General features: G+C 36.5%; 1 protein-coding gene across 7 annotated transcripts in view; it reads right to left on the bottom strand.

Annotated features, from left to right (window-relative positions):
• Positions 1-22,423, bottom strand: part of FCA (flowering time control protein FCA) — an 84,300-nt gene that overhangs the window by 22,816 nt on the left and 39,061 nt on the right. For 4 of the 7 annotated variants that reach the window (XM_089832965.1, XM_089832966.1, XM_089832969.1 and 1 more), the window contains exons 4-6: positions 20,607-20,689; positions 20,441-20,492; positions 20,139-20,206 (exon numbers count right to left, since the gene is read on the bottom strand). In XM_089832965.1, coding sequence (XP_089689091.1) covers positions 20,139-20,206; positions 20,441-20,492; positions 20,607-20,689 — 203 coding nt within the window. The remainder of the gene's footprint in view (positions 1-20,138; positions 20,207-20,440; positions 20,493-20,606; positions 20,690-22,423) is intronic. The other 3 variants (XM_089832967.1, XM_089832968.1, XM_089832971.1) reach the window with 1 other exon arrangement.

The following is a 22,423-nucleotide window of genomic DNA, read 5'->3' as shown; positions in this document are numbered from 1 at the left end:
AATCTTCAAGATCCGCGCCACACGAACGAAATAAAGGATAAATCCATTGGATTCGTAAATACGAGAATTTCTAACGGACTTTTCCATGTCTTTTCATTGTTTCCGTTGACCCAACAGTAACTTTCCTTTATTTCATACTTACATTCCCGTTTTTCACCTAGTTCCAGAGAATTAAGAACGAAGTACTCTGTAAGGAAATATCTGCCTAGCCAGATTCTGCTCACTACACTTCTCCAACTGTGATTAGCTTGTTTTCATTGTCATCTTAAGGTGTCTTACGTGCAATTTGTGTACCCAATTTTCTTACAAAGTCGATGTCTTGATGAATGCAGAAAATCACCTTCATGGGTCGAAAGCCCGCCGAGGAGAAGGCGATCTTCAGTTTTCCGCTCAAGCTTTATTTACTTTCTAGCTCTTAGGTTAGCCTTTTCTTTGAGTTCGGAAATCCACAAAAGCACTGTAGGGACCAAAAGAGGGCCCACTTCTTCTTCTTTTTCCCTTTACAAATGTCTTTAGCGGAAAATTGACTTCACGGGTCGAAAGCCCGCCGTGGAGAAGTCATTTTAGAGTTTTCCACTTAAGGTGATTCTGAGCACCATGATGAATCTTGGATGTTGACCAAGGCAGAATACTGTGATGAAAATAAGGCTTATCCATAGAACAACTCATTCTCTTCTTGCTTTAAACCGCAAGCCACATTTATTAACCTTTGCAGAAAATCACCTTCATGACTCGAAAACCTGCTGAGGAAAAGGCAATGTTTGATTCTTTGCAAGCTTCATTTTTTTTCACGTGTAAATCATGATAAGCCACAAACAAGTCCATCCTTGAAAATAACTTTGTGAACATCTTTATGAAACACAAGAATCACCATCGAATTAGGTACTAAGCTACCCATACGACATCAAGGAGAAACCCACCTGGCCATGAAATGCGAGAGAAGGGAAAGATGGGAAATCCAATGGAGAATCTTTTCACCTAAGGAGGAAAGACTAGACTTAGACATACCCAAACCAAACTACGACACAAGATCTTTTCCACTTTGCAAAATGGGTGCAGGATGAAAAGTGGGGCAACATGTTCATATGTCAATATTGTTAGGATAAAGTTGTCCAAACCTTTGAGTCCGAACATAATATTCTATTTATTTATTTTATGTTACCCACTTTAGAAGTCCTAAAGTTAAGAAGCTAGTGTCATATAAGTTGCTATGTCGAATCTATGTAATGATTAGGGTGGAATTCACTATTGACAAGTGGTGTAAGGTAGGTGTTGCATATGGAATGGTGATCCTTATGGTTGAGTTATGCTTTTGTTACCTTGGAAGTTTCTATGTGCAACATGTCATTGGTTTAGCATATTGATACCACATATCTCTTCGGTATTAGAGATGGATTTGGAAACCATGGGCTCTTTTCAGTTGTGTTGAGCTCTATAAATATGTAGCTACTTAGTGCATTCTGTGTGGTTAGTCTGGATATCTTCTAAGGAGCGTTTATGTGTCGGATATCCTCTAGAATTCTCTATTGTTGTAATATCTCTTGATGTGCATTGGCTCAAGGATTGTATAGCAACTGTTGTTGTTGATAATACAATTGAGTTTGGCTTTTGGAGGGTGGTTTTTTTCCTAAAAGGGTTTTCCCATATATATCTAGTGTTGTGACTTTATTTGCTTAAATCTGATTTTGCATTTGTTTATCTAGTTTGCAATTGCTTAGAGAGATTTCAGCAGCATCTCTCTTATCAGATTTAGCATTATGAAGCATATCTGCGGTTTGGCTTCCTTTCAATTAGTATTAGAGACTGGTCAGCTTTATTATTATTGTTGGGTAGATGAATAAATTTAATGGCAGCAATTTTGAGTTGTGGAAACTCAAAATGGAGGACATGCTTCTAGATAGAGATCTATGGGCTACGGTTCCTTCAACAAAACCCCAAGTTACACTGCAGGATGATTGGGATAAGATGGATCGAAAAGTGAAGGGTTTGATAAGATTCTTTTTGGCTGATTCAGTGCTCTTGAATGCCCATGAAGAGAAGATTGTAGTTGATCTTTGGAAGAATCTTGGTGATATTTATCGGAGTAAATCCTTGGTAACTAAGTTAATCTTGAGAAAGAAGTTGTATTCTTTGAGGCTCAAGGAAGGAGGCTCTATTATTGATCACTTGAATGTTTTTAATATGTATTCATTTTGAATGCATTTAATATGATCAAGATAAATGCATGCTTTTGTTATGTTTTTTGTTGCAATCATGGGATCCCCTTGTTATGGCTACTAGAATCACAACAACCACTTTCAAATTGGAGGATGTGGTTAGTTCGCTTTTATTTGAAGATATGCAAAGAAAATCTTCTAAGATGGCTAAGGAGGCCATGGTTACTTGAGATAAAACAATGGAGAAAGGCAAGAAAAAGGACAAGAAGGGTGAATCCAAGTCTGTTAGGAGATCTAAATTTCCTGGTAAAACATCCAAGACAAAATGTTGGAATTGTGGTAAACCTAGTCACCTTAAAAGTAGTGCAAGGAGAAGGGAAAAAAATGGTTAAAAGGATTTCCCCAATTCAGACTGTGAAAAATCATCTCAAGATGATGTGATGCTTTTGCCACAGCCTTGGCAACACATGCATCAAAAGATGTGTGGTTGATAGATTTAGGCGCTTCTTTCCACGAGTCATGACACCCGACAGAGATTGGTTTTCAAAGTATGACTAGTTTGATAGTGGGAAGGTGTATCTGGGTGATAACTCACCTGAATATTGTTCGTTCTGGTAGAGTCAAGATCACAATCACTGATGGTGGAGTTGAGGGGATTGATGGTGTGTTGCATATACCTGTTTGGCACAGAACCTACTTTTAGTCAGCAACCTTGGTGATGTGGGCGTGCAAGTTGTTTTCTTGGGTGATGGATGTAGGCTCTATGGTGCCTGCTAAGGGTGTTAGGATGGACACCTTGTATAGGTTGGATGAATGCACAGTTTGGTGCAACAGTGCTTTTGTGAAGTCAAAGAAAGGGGCTTTGGATTTTTCATCCTCACCATCAGATCAAGCAAAGAAGAAGAATGTTGTTTCTACATCTGATGGTCGTGCCTTCTGGGTACCTAAGGGTGCAAATGCTTTGGAGATGGTGGTCCCTACTGAGAAGGCAATGTTATGGCACCATAGACTTGGGCACATTGGTGAGAAGGGTCTTAGACCCCTAAAAAATAAGAGCCTTGTTGAAGGCCTTGTTATTGTAATCTAGAGTTTGAATTATGTGAACATTGTGTTCATGGTAAACACCAACGTGTTTCTTTTTATTCAAGTTCTCACAAGTCTTCTAGTGTTTTGGATTATATTTATTTAGATGTGTTTGGTCCAATTAATGTTCCTTTGATATCTACATCTATGTACTTTATCTCATTCATAGATGAATATAGTAGAAGGACATTTGTCTATTTCCTCAAAAGTAAATCTGAAGTTTTTAGTCAACTTAAGAAATTTAAGTCCTTGGTTGAAAATCAAATTGGTCGAAAGATTAAGTGTTGAGAATAGATAATTGCGATGAGTTTTGTTCAGCAAATTTTGACACGTTCTATAAGGATCATGAATTGAGAGACATAAGACAACTCCATACACCCCATAGCAAAATGAAGTTCCAGAGAGGATGAACAAAATGCTAATGGAGAGAACTAGGAGACTGTTGAGTGATGTTGGGCTTGAACAAAAGTTATGAGCTGAAGCTGTAGCCACAACATGTTATTTAATTAACAAATCTCCTACTTCAACACTTGTTGAGAAGACACCCATGAAGGTGTGGTCAAGCAAGAAGCCCTCAATGAGACATCTTAAAGTCTTTGGTTGTGAGGCATATGCTCATGTACCAAGTGAAAAGAGATCAAAATTGGAGGGCAAGGTAGTTAGGTGTATCTTCATTGGCTATGGTGTTGGTGTGAAAGGTTACAAGCTTTGGGATCCACTTGGAAAGGGTGCTCTACAGTAGAAGTGTGATATTTGAGAGTTGAAACCTTCCGCAATTGATTTGCAACCAAAAAAGAGAAATAGAAAAAGCATGTAATTCTTATTCCTTCCCCTAGGGAAGAAGAACTATGAGTTCATGATATGCATGATAATGAGGTTTGCTCAAGTAGCTCTAGAGAAGGAAGAGAAACAAAAAAAGTGGTTCATAGTCCTTCCACCTTTAGGGAAGAACTACAAGTTCCTAATGGACATGAGAATGAGGAGAGCTCAAATAGCTCTGAAAGCTCTGAAGAAGAACAAGAACTTTAGCCTCAAACTTTTTGAGGACGTCTACTCGAGATAGGAAGCGACCTGATAGATATGATTATTCACTCAAAAGGTTTGGATATTATTTGCTTTGATTGCTAACATTGATGAGCCTAGGACTATTAGAGAGGCTATGGATATGAATGATGCAGATTCTTGGATGGAAGCCATGAATGAAGAGATGGCAGCATTGAAATGTTACATGGGATCTAGTACCTTTGCCTAAAGGATGAAAATATGTTGGATGTAATGAATGTTCAAGAAGAAGTTGGGTCCAGATGGCAATGTTGAGAAGTATAATGCATGGTTGGTTGTAAAGGGGTATTCATGGTTGTAGGAAACTGATTATGGTGAAATATTCCAAGCTGTAGCGAAGCTAACTTCCATTCCATTCTTGTTATCGCTTGCAACAGCTTATGATTTTGAAATTGAGCAACTGGATGTGAAGACAACGTTCCTTCATGGTGACTTGGAGGAGGAAATCTATGTCACAACTAGAGCATTTCGTTGAGAAAGGTAAATGAATAAATAAATGAAAGATTTTTAATGACGTCCACGAGGCCCTAAACCTAAGGAACCCACATAAAACTCCTAGTCAATCTGATGTGATTTCTCCAGCCTGTCTCTTTTGTTGTGAATCTTCATAAGTAAAATGGTCCCCTTGAGGAGTCTTGGTCCTTCGAAAAGGTCTTTTATGTTGTTCACTTTTAATGTTTCTTCGTGTTGGCTGCAAATGTCTTCGTATGTTGTACAATCCTTCAAATAGTACCACTCTATTTCCACCACACCCTCGTTGCAAAATTTACAAATTTTGTCTTCCCAATCTTCCTTAGGGGCCTTCCATCTACCAGTTTCACATCTCAAAAGATAGGAACCAAATTTCAATTGAGTGATTAGGATTTTTGCTTTTCCTTTGATCTCGGCTCCTAAGTATTCTTTGTCATCATGTTCGCATGTGGGATTAAATTCTTCGACGTAATAGGATTTTTTTCTACCTAGCTGGTTTGCCCACATGACAAATCTGACTTTTCTTGCCACCCATTTTTTTATTTCAGAATTGTTTTCTGGGCATTCTAGGTAGTCAATGTTCCACTTATCGAACCATTTATTGTTTTGTTTCTTCCGTGTCTTCTTCCGACGAACCAATTCTCTGTCAACCACCCTACTAGGCTAGCGATGTGCATCCATTTTACTCACCTTTTTTAGATAGCTCAGCAATCTAATAATTGCCAAGGCCTCCACCGGGAACATGCCCACCTCCGCTAAAATAATCTCGTAAGGGACTGTGGATTTGATTTTGAAATTAGTTGTGATGAAGTGTTTCTAAATTCTTTCAATTTGTCACCATTTATGGTTTGATACGTTGCTCCCCCATACCTCACTGCCATATAAAATAACTAGTATCACCAGCAACCCAAAGAGGGTTTTCTTAGTCTTCCAATCCCATATATCCTTTTTGATCTGCATGTTTCCCAACTGAGCCGGTAATGGAAATCTATCCCCAAATACTTGTATTCTTCTACAATTTCTAGCGCTTTGTCATTAAATATGAACGTGCATTGTTGTTTTCTCTTCTTCAAGGAAAAGACCATGATCTTGGTCTTAGAAGTGTTGACCTCCATCTCTACTTCCATGCAAAAGGTTTCTAAGTTCTTCAAATGTTCTCTCAACCCCTTTGCTGTTTTAGCAATGAGAATGAGGTCATCGGCATACAAAAGCAATCTGATCACATATTAAGCCAACTAAATTCCCTCTCCATTGGCTTTGTTTAGCCATTCCTCTAACTTGTCAATATAGAGGCCAAATAGGGTAGGCGATAACGAGCATCCCTGTTTGACCCCTATGTCACTGCCAAAGCATTCTGACATGCCCACTTTGGTTCTGATTTTCGCTTTAACTTGTTTGTAAAGTTTATAAACAGCATCTCTATACTCTGTTGGGACTTCTAATTCTTCCATCCTATTCCATAACTTATCCCTAGAGATGGTGTCGAAAGCTTTCTTAAAGAAAATCTTGTTTGTATGTTGAAGAAATCTCTATATGATTTGTAATTATCTCTGAGAATGTGGTATCAAAACTTTGACACCTATGTGTTGTTCTTGGGATTTCTACGATCTAAATCTGACCATCGTTTATATTATAAACCTGAAAGTGGTCACATTATTGTCATAGTCCCGTATGTGGATGATATGTTATTCATTGGAAATGGTAAAAGAATGATTTCAGATTTAAAGTCTCAATTAGCAGCACATTTTGAAATGAAAGATCTAGGTGCAGCCAGATATTACTCTTGGGAATGAGATCATTAGAGATAGAGCTAGCTGAAAGCTTTGGATCAGTCAGAGGAAGTATGTTACCTCTGTGTTAAAAAAATTCAGCATGATAGCTTGCAAGCAGTTAGTTGTTCCAATGTTCCAGGAAACAAAGCTTTCTATGGAGGATTGACAAAAGGTCAGCTAGTGAATATGTTTTCATGATGTTTGGTGGTGCAGTTAGTTGGACGAGTAAGCAACAGGCTATAGTAGCTTTGCCCGCTGCAGAATTAGAGTTTATGGCAGGTATTCATGTTTCTAAATAGGTCATTTGGCTTAAGAGATTGTGTTCTAATATTGGTTTTGACGTACAACAGATTCCTATCTGTTGTAACAGCTAGAACATTATTTGTTTGGCAAAGAACTTAGAATATTGTTTACATTGTTCTGCAGTAAGAAACGTTACTTCGTGTGTTAACCTTAACTCTGCTCAATGATGTGTCAATTATTATTCTGCTTTTCAATAATTGTTGGTGACCTCACGTGACTATATATAATCGCTAAATGACTAACATGGTGGAAATGTGTCTCCTCAATTGCAAATCCCAAGGTCACCGGGAGACGGGGAGACTTTGAGGTCTCCGGTACTGGTACTGGTACCGGTACGGCAATTTTTCAAATAGGAGACGGGGGTACTTGGAGACGCCAATTTTTTTTTTTTTTTTTTAAATAAATTTTTAATAGTTTAAACTTAAAGAGTCTAATACTAAAAGTAAATACAAAATTTCAAAATTTCAAAATAGTAATACCGTAAGACTAAAAGACTAAAGTAAATAATAAATTAATAATACTAGTGTTGTCACATTAAAAATTAAAATAGATTCATAGAGTCAAACTGTCAAAGATTATAATAATAATAAGCGGTCAGATACATAAGTACATTACTGAAATAGATTTTAAAACCTGACAAATTGGCATTGCTACAAAAAATTTGTGAAAATTATTGAATTATTCAACATTGATGCATGCATAGAGACACACTTAGGATTTCTATTTTCTAACTAAGAGTTAGGATTGCTTAGTTTAAAAGGGAGTAAATCATTTTGTAATAGTGTTTTTTTTCCAGTTACACAGATTCAACTAACAAAGATTCCTATATTGGTACTAGGATATTGCCAACAACAGATAAACAGGTACGAATAACAAATACGACTTATACATCAAACTGAAACATGATATCCTCTTGAAAAAACATAAATATGGGACCAAATACATTCATGTTAACATACATAAAACCTCTAGTCTATCACTGTTATTGCTGAGTCTTTATCAGCAAATAGATGCTTGGTTTTCATGAGGAATAATACTATTATCAAGCATTTGCATATCAGATTTTTGTAACATACGTAATACTATCTTCTAATGCACTAACAACAGTTTTTGCACCCTAATTCCTTAGCCGCATAAATTTATGTGATTTGGGATCTTTACTGCAATCCTGTACAGCTTCCAATATGTTGTCTTAGACTTGTATCGTGTTCCTGTAGGTGACGTACATCACCAAGTAGTTGTTACGGAATTCATATAGTACCTTAGATTTTTGCATTAAAAACATTTAAATGAGGGCTAAAATATATAAAATTATTTAATATTATATTTTACATTTATATTTTATCAGGAGACTTCGGGGGGACTTCACTTTTTGGATTAGGAGACGGGGAGACTTCAGGAGACTTCGTCATGAAGTCTCCAACCTTTTTTGAGGTCTCCGGAGACGCGAAAAGTCTCCGAGACGCGTCTCGGTCTCCGAGACGCCACTTTTAGGGGGGAGACGGGTCTCCTGGTAACCATGGCAAATCCATTTGCTAGTACCTTTTTGTTTGACGCAGCTCTTTGTATTACGCCCTATACCCGCACCTGTGATATTTGATTATTCTCGCTTGAGCGGACTTCTACAAAATCAATTATAACTATCTTAGTTTATTAAATTATTAACTTTGTTTACTTAATGTATGGATAAACATGTTTGTAACTTTGATTAATTATATATCCATTTAATCGATGGTTAATGTGTAGTTGATATACTACATATTTATTAATTTGATTCATTGTATTTTTAATTAATTAATATTTAATTGGTATATTAAATATTCAGTTAATAATATATTCAATTAATCAATAGTTAATATTTAATTGTTATAATGAATATATATTTATTTCAATTAATATATATTTTAAATAAATATTTATTACAGATGGGGGTTATCACACTATAGCATTGAGGTACTTACTATACGAAATAGAGTAGCACCATATGTAGATGAAGTTGCTAATGGGTGCAAGAAAGCTTTTGAAATACTCTTCCTAGATGAAGAAGTGCACAAAAAAGTTAGAACAAAATTTAGCTTGTCTTTCTCAAGAAGAAATTATAGTCCAGTAGCTATTAAGGACCAATATGACATAGAAGCTATCACATGGTCAACAAATTAAGTATATACAACCTCTTGCAATTAAGATCCTCGCACAAGTTCATTTTTATTGTTTTCTTTACCGCTTGTATTCTACAAGTTAATACTTGACATTCTTTAATTTTCTTTGCATTTTTATTTTATTTTTATTTTTGAAAATATTATCTAGGTTGCAAGTTCTACTACTGAATGGAATTTATGAACATACTCTTCTATCCACTCAATGAAGCATAACAGGTTGGGCCCAAAAAAAGCTAAAGACTTGGTTTATATTCATTCCAACTTACATCTTTTGTCACATACGGATCCAAACTACAAGGATGGGGTACAAAAGTTTTGGGATGTACCCCCTGAGTGTATCATCTTCGATGCAACCATTGCGTATCTTACTCAACTCACTACAAATTATGATGATAATGATGATGATTACTACCTAACACATGGATCATCAAGTACAAGTGGAACCACTTTGGGTTCAAATGATCTTTAAGTTGCAGCAGTTGGGCCCAAGATGAAGACTTTTTTTAGAACCCTTATGATTTTGATTAGTGAATCCTGTTTGATGAGCACTGAATCATGAACTACATTTTGATTTTGTAATTGTTGAGATTTTTTTATTTTCATTGGAATCATGAACATAGATGTATATTTGTAAACTATCAATTGGCATTTAATATTTATCTTGACTAATGACAAAGTATCATTCTATCAACTGATTTAATTCTACATGTTGCATGCACCTTTTTTTTTGTGTCTATATAATGCATCCAAAAACCCAAAAAAATCGCACATCCACCCACCTGATTCTCATACCCACATCCACATCTGCATCACACCGGAATGAGTAACTTAGATTTTAGGGGGTGATAGGGGTATGGCGACGGAGTGACAGTGAGGAGACCAACACTGATATACAAATTGAGGTCAATAGAAGCTCTTAAGGCGAAACCTGCAAATATAACATCTCCATGAGTGTCCATTATCACCAGTTTGATTGTAGCATATCCTACGGCGGTCTCTATTTGTAATGAGTCAATAGGAATCTAAATTGAAGACATGTTAAATGCAATGGTATTAACTTATATTTGTATGATGTGCAAGTCTGGTTTTCATGTAATCTCTATTACAAAGCAATTGGAAAATATTTGCTTGTTATTAACAGTGATCAAGAAATCAATTTATACAAGAGACTAAACGATGTTTCCTTAAGACACAATCCTAAAGAATAGAAACATTCTATTCTAGAAACAAAAAACTAAATATTAGAAACATTCTAATATTTACAAAAGATTACAATAGATAACCATTAGATATAACAGAGATAATAGAAACTATTTGTTATCATAATACCTCTCTTAATGGTTAATCTATCCAAAGCATGAAGCTGTCAAAAGGCGTAAAAGGCTGATTTTGTCTACTCCGCACTGTTTGCTATGGGATGCAAACCAAATTGCTTAGATAGGGCAGCTAAGTGCTTCCAACATTCAAACTTCATGTGCCCATACTTGTGGCAATAGTTGCATTGAATGTTCCTTTTACAGAGCCTTCTAAATTGGAGCAAACGATGACTACTGAGAAGACTGTTGATAGTAATTTGGATAATGCTCCAAAACTTTGCAAATGAGCATAATGCTCCAAAACAAATTGCAAAAAGCCATGAATTTTAGGAGAAAATCGAAAAAACCGAACACAATTTATGGGGTGAAAAATCAATCAAAACCCAACATTATTTTTGAGGTGAAAAATCAATCAAACCCCAACATGATTTTTGAGGTGAAAAATCAATCAAAAACTGATATTACAAAGCTTTATTTTTAGGAAAAATGGTAAAACCCAATAGATAATTTTTGAGGAAAAAATTACAAACCCGCACAGGAATCCCACACAACTTTGCGAATTACAAAATCAGAAATATATAAGGGAAAATTTATAGAGGACCAATTAGAAAAAAAATTAGGGAAAAAAAAATGAAAACCCACAACAATTTTTAAGAGAGGCAAAACATGAGACTTTGCATAGTAAAGCAGCACATGCAAACAACATGCAAGTACATGCAACCCTCAAAAAGTAGACCCAGAAGAGAGCTCGAAAAACTTGGAAAGAATATGTTGTCAATTTCTGAATCGACTGTCTCGAAAACTAAGGCATGAAAATCAAGGCACCCAGAAAAAACAAACGACAACCTAGTTGAAATCTCAAGAAACCCACCAAGAATCCGTAAAAACAAAATTTAATTCAGTACAGAAAATTAGGGTTTTGAACAAAAACGGTCATGTTGCAAAAAAACCAAAAAAAAGGCATAAATGTGCAGAAAAACAGAGAGATCTAGACATAAATGGGTTGCAAAACTGAACCAAAAGTCGGTGGATTCAGATGTCTCAGAAAACAAAAACCCTAATCGGATTATAGAGAGAGTTGGAAGCAAATATGCATGTAAATAATTTTGAAAATAAAAGGTAGATAATTTCAACCAAGAAATTATAATTATTTTTAAATAAATTTGGAGTATTGAAGTTCTTGAGCAGACAAAAGATCGCATGAAAAAAAACGACCAAATGTGAATGGGCAAACATGATTTACCGAAAAAGAAATGCCAATAAAAAACGAGCCTTTGTGTTGATAAATGCAGCGATTTGTGTATGTGCGACTTGCCCCAATGAAATCGTGATTTGTAGACAAGAAAGAAACCGTAGCCAAGCTGTATATCAGACACGATTTGGAGCAAAAAAATAGTCCGTTTTCCCAGTTTAGAAAATTGAATTTTCAGATGGAAAAATCTTATACGAACCAGGGCTCTTTGAAGCAAAAAATCATGGAAAATAATTACGAAAATAAGAATCTAATGATTTCGATAAATTATGATTTTTGAAAATATTTAACGCACTAGCTCTAATACCATATTACAAAGTAATTAGAAAATATTTGCTTGTTATTAACAGTGATCAAGAGATCAATTTATACAAGAGACTGAACGGTGTTTCCTTAAGAAACAATCGTAAAGAATAGAAATATTCTATTATAGAAACAGAAAACTAAATATTAGAAACATTCTAATATTTACAAAAGATTACAATAGATAAGCATTAGATACTAAACAGATATAATAGAAACTATCTACTATTGTAATAATCTCAGTATTGTCTGTATGCACATTTATCATCATATTGTCTGCATAAACATTTATAACATAGCAACAGTTTAAATGTTTCGTAATTTGATTTTTCAGGATGTTTACGGTGGTTTTTTGATGGATGTTGCCACTGAATCAAAGCATTTTCTTACCTTTTTCCCTTCCCTCCATCTCTCTTCCTCCCTTCCCTTCTCCCTTTTGTTATTTCTTCACCTGGTTGTAGTTTAAAAGCAGTTTAGACTTAGACTAATTATAAACTGGACTTAATTGATTATCCTTCAATAGGTATGTGAATGTTGCTATCAAATTCAAGGCGTTTATGTTTATGCATGACTATCTTTACAATAAAGAAGTCAATTGAAAGATCATTTAAACAGAAATGAACACCAGTTCAATTAAACAAAAACACCCATTAAGTAGAAAATGAACACCGGCAGGCCCTTATTGCATTGACTTGTGGCTCACCAGGGTAAAGTTATCTATGTATATGGTGTGAATGGTGTGAACAACTAACACCTCCTAGTTCCATGTAAAAAAGTATTAAAATTTATGGTGAAGAAAATGGCCTGTCATTACAGCATGAAGGTCATGGGCAGAGTTCGTAAGATAAGAAAGCACCTGAGGATATATAATTTTAAAATCACTAAGAATAACCAATAAACAAAAAATGATATGTAACATGAAAATCACATTTTGCACTAGCCTAGAGATAAGCAGTTTTACTTGTCATAGCAATAATCCAGGTTTATAAACTGGCAGTCATAACCTGTTGTCTGAAGCAGCAGCAGTGTCATTGTGCACCTTGTTCTACAAGGTGAAATGGTTCACTTTCGATGAATTGGTGATGAAATAGAAATATAAGCTGGCTGCTTAGCATTAGACAATATTACACAGTAGGAATATAACCCACCCACAGAAGAATGATTATAAAACAGCCATTCTAATATCATCTGCCTTCAATCAACTTGTACAACTGTGTAGATAGAAATTACCAATGTTTTGTCAGCCATCCTGATTTCAACTGCCTTCAATCAACATATACAACTGTGTAGAAAAAGTTTCTCAAAGTATGGTTGGGAGTTAAAATCCTTTTTGTAGGCATCTGCTCCATTGACAATAGAGATGACAATATCCTAATAACGGTGGGTGGTTATGCAAGTGGGCCACTCATAATGTAGTACAGGCTGCCCTTAGAATAGTAGGCGAGCATGCAACCTTGTACAGAACTCCAACAACAGCAGATTTCTTGACAGAACAGGAATGCAATAACAGGGACATGATTGAAAAAAAAGTTAGGAAACAAGAGAATTCTTCCAAAGAAAGGAAAGAGGCAAGGACCCTGCTGTAAAGCAAAGTATACAAAACAAAACAGCTACAATGTTCAGGATTCGAGGTAGAACTTAAAGTACAATCGATGGCCACCGCCATGTCATTGCCAATTAGGATAAATCATTAAACTTTGAAAGATTGTAACCACTTGAAAAGAACACAAGTGCTAAGAAAAATGAGAACAAAATACTACTTCCACTATTGTATTTTGAAAAATGCACATTAGGAAGAGAAAACGTCTCTGCTTATGCCTAAGCAAAAAAAAGGGAAGAACAAAAATAGAAACATGCACTATCGAGTTAGAGAAGAGAAAAATATTATGTAGACATCACCAAACACCAATACAGAAACATATAAACACAATTGGGACACAATGTTTGTTCAAGAAATAAGGCAGCTTTAAATTTTTGCTTCTCGTGGTATTGTGGTGGAAGCTAGACGGACTGGGAAATAGGCAGTTATTAGGAATCTCAAAGTAGTTGTTCAAGATTCCCCGCCCCCCAATGGATGGGAAGCAAGACAGGCCTCCAAGACCATATGACGATCTCGCCAACAGTCGAACAAGAGGGAGACCCCCACTTGCTCTCTTCTTGTTAACTTGTCATGTCCCCTCCCCTGCACTAGTTCTATGGCACCGAGTTAATCTATCTCCACATCTGGATAGATTAACAACATCACCAGTCAAGATGCCTGCTAGTCACAAAGGAGATTTATCTTAAGTCATCACTTAATGTATTTAAAGTGCTTTAATAAAGTTACTTTATGTTTTAATAGTCATTTACTTTATAAGGTGACTTAAATGACTACAAGACGAAATTGGAGTTTAATCCCACATCTCTTATCCCAACACTTTTCCCTCACTTCGAGATTATAAATAAGAGACTCTGTCTTGGGATTGCAACACACGAGATTTTATGAACTCAAACACTCAGAAAACTCTAGTTGCTTATATGTGAATGAGCAATCTCAAGGACGAAAACCCTAGCGAAATCTGAAGCTGAACATAGCCCCAATCTTCTTGTGATATTTACTATCAATTGGAACTCAAGTAGTTGTTGAAGATTAAATAAGTTGGCATTTCGAATAATGGGGGAGTGGCAACTGGTCAGTATCTGGTGCTAACACTTTCAAAACACCATGTAATAGCGAGGAGGCAATCTAGGAAATAACTCCTCAAGACAAATACGGGTGGAATTCTATGTAAGTTAATCTTTACTTTCCAGAGTTTGGGCAACAAGTGGTCTTTCTAAACAGCAGAGACATGTTATAGGTGATAGGCGCAAGTGAGCATGAGAACCTTCCCATACGGGTAGACTGCATATGAATATTACAACTCTTGGTCGGGTTGAGGTGTATAACTCTGAGAACAGCAGCAACATTGGGTAACCACAGAATAGTTCACGGGTTCACAGTCGACAATCTGATATGATACAGCACTTCGACAGAGGGTGATTTCGGGAGATAAACAGGTACTCACGTCATCTAAATTGGGTCATCGCATTGATAGAACCCTTCCTCCAATACGAGTCAATATCCTCAAGCCGCACAAAAGAGTAGAGCCAATTATAGTGGCAGTCAGCTGACTGATTAAAACGCCTAGGAATGGTGAAGAAATGAATTCTCCTACATATGTGACTTCTTAATGGTGCTCACCAATGATACAAGTTTGTTCATATTTACTCACTTACCTTGCTTATTGTGCATATTGGATGTTATTGTTAAAACTGTACTGCATTCTCAAAACTATAGTTAAAAGGTTATTGATTTATTGTCTCGGGTGTAAGCCATTAGTATTAAGTTCTAAGTCAACCTCTAACTCCGAATTGCCTGTAGCACTGGTGTCATTGATTGACATAACCATTTCTTACTGTTAGCCTATGAAACACGAAAAAAATCTTGATACTGTAATATGTTTGCTCAAAGAAATATTGGTTTCATTACAATTGTTTAACGAAATTTCCGTCAGTCCTAGTGTTGTATTGTTGCTTCATTCCAACAGTGAACATTACATAACTAGTAGAATGGTAATGGTTCTCTATGGTCATTACTTCCATGATGCAATGGGGTCCACTGATATACTTGTCATCACAGAGACTCATGAGAGTCTCGTACGTCCTCTTCTGGGGTTTGCAAGTTATCAATGGTTATCTATTTGTAGAGAGGAGGTTCATGCTTCTAGTGGGGTCCGAAGGTCTGGTCACATAGCTTGTTTGATTAGAGATGATATTTTCAGCTGTATTTCTGTTGTCCATTTTGATATGTATGCCAAATTCATGTGGGTCCGTATTGACCGTAAGAGTCACCGTCAAAGAGATTTCTTTATTGTTGTATGCTATTTCCTACCAACTTCCTCTCATTATGCTATCCATGGTACCGAGGATGGTAACCCTTATGTTGACCAATGTGAGAGTATCTCTCAGTTTGCTGCTTTGGGGGACATCATCATTCTTGGTGATTTCAATGCGAGGACCAAAGAACTCTAGACTCTATAACTGATGCTCTGATTCCATCTGCTCCACAGAGATTGATCTGACTACTTTGGGACTTCAACGTATTTCTAATGATGCTCTTGGCTTGGACCGATTTCTTGTTATGGTCGCCATCATCTCCAGCTTTGTGAGTCCTCTGGTCTTGTGGTCTTGAACAGTCTTCCATGCTTTCCTGGTCCTAAGCTCTTCACTTGTTGGCCTCATTGTGGGGGTGCTAGCATTGTTGACTATGCCCTCACCTTTCCCTCCTTTATCCCCTTCATTCACAACTTCATCATCTTACGCCTTCCTCTTGCAAATCATGCTCTCCTCGGTATTCACATTTCTTCTCACTCATTGCCTCCTCTTTAGTCTTCTCAACTCTTTCCTCACACTACCTGTCCCTTGATATGCTTTCGCTTCCTTGAAGGTGACTGTGAGTTCTTTTCCTCTCATCTTTCAAGGGTCCTTAATCGTGTGTGCTTTACTAATTCTAGTGAGACCTCCTCCATGTTTGATTTTCTTGCATCGGCCATTTGGAAGTCTGCCATCCTTTCCATACCTCACCACTCTTCGCTCTTCCTCCGAAGCAAACGTTGTAATACATGCCCTATGCACCAATGGTTTGATGTTGTCTACAAAGCTTTCCATCGGTCAGTGCGTTCTGCTTTTGATGCTCATTCCCCCGCTTTTGCTCACTAGCGTGTTTCTTACCTCTATTTTCTTCGTGGTAAGAAACAATCATTTATCGTGTTTCAATGTAAATCCCTATGCTCCACACTTATTCGCAATGCCCAACTTTTATGGTGCACCCTATCTCCTCGCTCTCACCCTCCATCCTCCATCCTTGACTTTAGCTCCCTTACCCCTCACACCACGACTCTTTATGACATTCCTAGGCAGCCTTCTATCCACCCTATTCCACCTCTATATTGTCATTTGTTCACCCCTTCTAACATTTACGAGGCCATCAGATCCATGAGATGCAGCAAAGCGTCGAATGAGGAGGGGTTCCAGGCCGAACTATTCAAGTTTGGTGCCTCGTTTCTAGGCCCCTATCTCTCTACACTCTTTAATAGAGTGGTTTGCACTGCTTTTCCAATTTGTTGGTCAAGACACCTGATTTATCCGATTCACAAGACTAGTCATGCCTCTAATCCTGGTAATTATAGGATCATTATAATCGGACACATGTTTGCCAAACTATATGCTACAACTATGAATGCTATGTTATCCAATGAACTTGACATGAGAGGTTGTAGAGCTAGAGGACAAGCTGGTTTCTAGGCTGACTATCAAACCATGGATCGCATTTTCACCTTACGAGCTATTATTGAGGAGGCTAGACACGGAACGGCGAAAGTGTACTGTTGTTTTGTTGATTTTCACAAGCCTTTTTATTATGTTCCTAGGATGGCTCTATTTCAGAGGCTTCATGTGATTAGGATTTCGGATATGTTACTGCTATCATGAGATTATCCGAAACTGTGGTGGCTAGATTTAGGAAACCTGAGTGATTCTCAGTTCCGATCCATAGCACCATTGGGGTTAAACAAGGTTGCCCTCTCTCCCCCACTTTGTTCAGTTTGTATATTGACGAGCTTGAAGACTTCCTTCTAAAGTGATCGCTCCCAAGGGACGATTGCTACTTACACCAGGTCTTGATCTCCATTCTTCTTTTTGTGGATGATTTAGTTCTTCTTGCTTCTTCTCCAAAGAGTTTACAGAGGCTTCTTGATGGTTTGGCTTCTTTTTGTGATCAACGACAACTTGTGGTTAACCTAGGTAAGACTCGGGTCATGGTCTTTAATTGCTTAAAGACCTCTTATCTTCACTTCTTTCAAGGACAGGAGATAGAGATTACTTCTTATATGTATCTGGGAGTGAAGTTCTCTAGACCCCGCTTCAATATGAGGCGGGCGATACAGTCCAAAGTTAGTAAGGGTATGGGTTCTCTTGCTATGCTTGAGAAACAATGTTTCAGACACCATTTTCAAGATACCTCGTCCAAGTTATCCCTCTTGGACTCCCTTGTTCGGCCAACTGTTCTCTATGGCTCTGAGGTTTGGGGGCCCTCTCTCCTGGTTTCTAATAGGGCCTTGATCGAACGAGTGCAGACTTGGCTTTTACAATGTATCATTAGATATCATAGGTTCACTCCTCGTAGTATCATTTTTGCTAAGTTTGGTGCTCATCCCTTCAGTCATGCGGCCATTTTTTATTTGGTTTGGTTTCTTCATCGCCTTCATAGTTTTCCGAATTTGGTTGGAGAAGGAGATAGATACTCCTACTTGACGTATTGCTCTTATGTTGCTACTGCGGGTTCTGATACCTGTTCTCAAGCTCTTTGTTGGTATGCGCAAGCATCTTCTCTGCTAAGCTCGATTGGGATTGATATTGACCGCCTCCCTCCTTATCAATTCTTGCAGAATGCCCTTGCTCATCTCCTCTCCTCTAGACGAGTTAAATGAGCATGTCAAACTGGATATCTACAAACAGTACATTATCACCACCTGGACTAACCCTCCTAGTGGGTTACATCCAAGGATGGCTTTCTATGCTAAGCATTTTATGGAGATCTGTGATGGTATTATTATTCGTCCTAGTTACCTTTCTCGATAGTGGTGTCATGACTTGTGTTTCTCTCTAGGGTCCTTTAGAGTTGGTTCTCACCGTCTTCGAGCTTGAACTAACCATCATATTGACAACAGAGAACAGATTTGTAAGCTGTGTACTTTAGCAAAGGTCGAGACGGAGACTCACTTTATTTTCCATTGCCCTATCTTTTATGAAATCAGAGGGATATTCTATTGTTTATTCCGGGATTATTTTTCTCTTTCAGCTTTCTTCAGTTACAGTGATCAGCGATGTATTGCACTTTATCTTCGGGAGGCCACCCTGTTGCGCGAGAGTACTTTACAGTCACTACTTCCTTCCCAACAGACCTCTGATTAGCTCATTACTACCTTTTTCTCACCCTTATCTCCTTTACGTGGTGTAAAAAGGTGTAAAAAGGTCGTTCAGTTCTACCGGTCATTCCAAGTCTGTTAGACTCCGCAGCAGTTTCTTACGTCAACAACACTCTTCTTCCAAGAGCTCACAAACACAGATCAAGCTCATGTCCACCCACAGTCTTATCCATCTGTGACTGATTTCTTTCGCCATTGAAGGACTCCTGGTCTTTTCTTTGGCCTTTCTCTACGCCTTTATTTTTCCTCTTCATGCTTTTTGTTGTTCGCTTTCTTGGACACCATTTGATGCTCCTACTGTGGTTTGTTGTCTTAATGTAATCTATCAGTCCCATAGAACTTTTGTGGTCTTTTGTTAGACATTAATATTATTATCTTATCTATTGCATTGTTCATTGTGAATTATATTATTCTTTCTTTGTGAATGAAGGTATAGATGTTTAAACGATTTATTCTAAATGGTTCTTTGTTTGTCTACAAAACATTATATGTTAATAGGCAAGAATTAGTTTCCAATCCTTGATTTTATGTTTATTATCTATGTTAGGCATTTGGCTACAACCTTGATATCAAGGAGTGATTTTTATCCGTAAAGACCAACATAACTTAGATGCATCAGATGTCTCTACGTCTCTACTCTTATAGTTACAGTCAGCATATCAAATTCTGAATATATAAGTTTATAATTAACACCTCTGATACATAACTCTCTTTTCTAACAAAAGCAAAACCTAGTTCATTATCCAAAGGATAAATCATTTGGCGAGTACATCCAGAATACTTAAACAGTGACATGACCATCTGTGCTCAACCAGGCAAGAGAGTTGGCATATAAATGAAAATAATTTCGTTATGTTTAGATAGGTAATGTAGCATAGCATATATCTGAGAACAAAAATAGAAAAATCATACACAACCTCTTTAACTTTGGTAAACTATTTCCAAAATCTTTACAAAGCAACCACCTAGAAATTAAAACTTCATCATTGTACAAATAAGCAGTCTAATTACCACAGACGCAGATACATACATATGCTCAATGTATACAAATGCTTAGTTACCCCAAGACTTGTGTCTACTAATGCTCAAGCTGAAGTAGTCATGCTTCGAAAGAAATGACTCATCTAAAGGTTAAATAGAATGTACATTATTCAGATTTTAATTTAGAATGTTTTCTATTGTATCCAAAATTCCCTCACAAGTTAGTTTGAACTTTTCAATGTTTGAACTTTTCAATGCATTAGGATAGAAAATCACCTCTTCAATTTCCTTTTCTGAGGCCTGTTTATTTAGTGAACCAACAAACAATTTGTACTCCACTGTACCTACCAAAAATACGGTCATTAAAAACCAACAAAAGTGTTGTGCAAATATTCATTCAATGCACAAGTTATTCTTTAGGGGTACATAAAAAGAAGCAATTAGAGAACGAGCTGCGATGGAAGTGTACACATCCATGATATATGATTATTTATGACCTTCAGTGTAAACCTATCAATCTAATTAAGTCAGCCTTTCAACCAAAATGTTTCAATTGTACAGAGGACAAAGAAAATTACCAAGACGTTCACGCTCTCCATCAGCATATCTAACTTGTATTGGACCTAAACCCTGATAAAAATGAAACCAGAAAAAAAATTTAACCAACAATACAAAGTAAGAGATTTTAAGTAACCCACTCAGCAAGTCTATTTAATACTTCTATGCATCAAATTTTCAAAATACCCCAGGTAATGTGCGCTGATTATGTAAAGCTCTTATGGCTCTTTCTGCTTCCTCAACAGTGGCATACTTAATAAAACAACATCCTGTGACAACATCAAAAATGTGATAAAATGCACATTAAGCATACAGCTTTTACACAAATCGGGTATGCATGAACTAAAGTTTCAAATTAAAATATTAAAAACTCACTAAATACTATAAGCATGTGTTTCCTTTCAGCTAACTGGAATATTTAAGAAACTAAAATTTTAGAACATTCAAATTAATTAAATATATTCTTAGTCATGCATTCAAAATGGCACTCATAACACACTACCACAGATCACTCAGTTGTCCATTTAAACTCAAAAATTAATGCTGTCCCCAGATAGGTACCCAAACCACAGCGGAAGCACACTAAGGAATAAAAGAATAAAACAACTCCATTAATAATACTAACATTACATCAGGACTGCATATAAAATGCATTAATTTACTTGTATAAAGAATAAAACAACTCCATTAATAATACTAACATTACATCAGGACTGCATATTACAATGCATTAATTAACTTGTCAGGACTGCATATTACAATGCATTAATTAACTTGTATCTTACTGTAAGTGCTTAATGCTACAAAAGCCATCCTTAAAAACAAGACCTTTATAACAGTCAACCTCTGTAACTGTACATAAAAGTCATTCCACATACAGATGATGCAGCATGCATAAAATAAATTCTATGATACCAATGCAGCCACATATGATAAATTGACAAGTGCTCTACAGGACCAAATAAATCTTAAGTATAAGGTCCAACTATGAAGCTGCAATTTCTAGCAGATCCAAATTCATAAACAGTAAAATTATAATTATCTAGCATACATGATACCCCCAAATTAATTCACTACGATCGCTACCTATTCGTTCCATATAACACAGAGAAGTCACATTTCAAATTTTCAAATTATAGTCATTCAAAGATAGTCATCATGTAATTACAGAGAGGCAAACATGTAATTACAGAGAGGCAAATAGAAGTTCCACAGTTACTCTCACTCTTATACCAGCTCAAATATAGAATTGTGCCAAAATGTCAAACCATACATCAAAGTGGAAGATAAAGTTACTTCAGAATCCCTTATTTGACAAATTATTAATGTTGTGCGTTGAAGCTTATTAGCTATAAAATATTATTCTTAATATTTATCCTAAACCCTTACACAAAAAAGTCGAAGACCAAAGTTCTCATCCCCAAAAACATTTGGCAAATGTGGACGAAAACTATTTAAACATCTTTTTGCATGAAAGTTTTTATGATATTATATACACAGAGATCTAAAGGAAACCAAATCAATACACTTGGGTTAATTATATTTGAATTAACGTATCCATGTAGTGAAAAAAACAGTAATTGTCACTGCCACGAAATGGGAAAGAGCAATCTTGTGATATACCCAACAAAATAAGGATGAAAAATGGAATGCATCCACTGGTATTGACAAAAAGCTACATTCACATGGATAAATGAAGTCGTATGCATTCTCACATTGCATCACATTAAACAATACATGCCGATAAAATCTGTAATGCCTTTATTATTATGAAAACAACCACGTCATTCCATTGTCAAATGCAAAACGGCACATCAACTACTCACGATGAAACGCCAAAGCACTACTAATATGATCAAACATGCCATCAAATGAAATGAAACTCGAATGGTAAGCCATCTGGAATTTCATAAGGGAGTGTCAGATTCAAATCTCCAGAAAAATATTACACACTCATAAATGTATAAATTCGATAGTGTGTGTCTGTATCTGCAGGTGTGCAC

The sequence above is a fragment of the Cupressus sempervirens genome, chromosome 5 (genome assembly GCF_028749045.1).
Source record: "Cupressus sempervirens isolate cs-2001-9-10 chromosome 5, ASM2874904v1, whole genome shotgun sequence".
NCBI lineage: Eukaryota > Viridiplantae > Streptophyta > Pinopsida > Cupressales > Cupressaceae > Cupressus > Cupressus sempervirens.
This window is presented reverse-complemented; position numbering and strand designations above follow the sequence as displayed.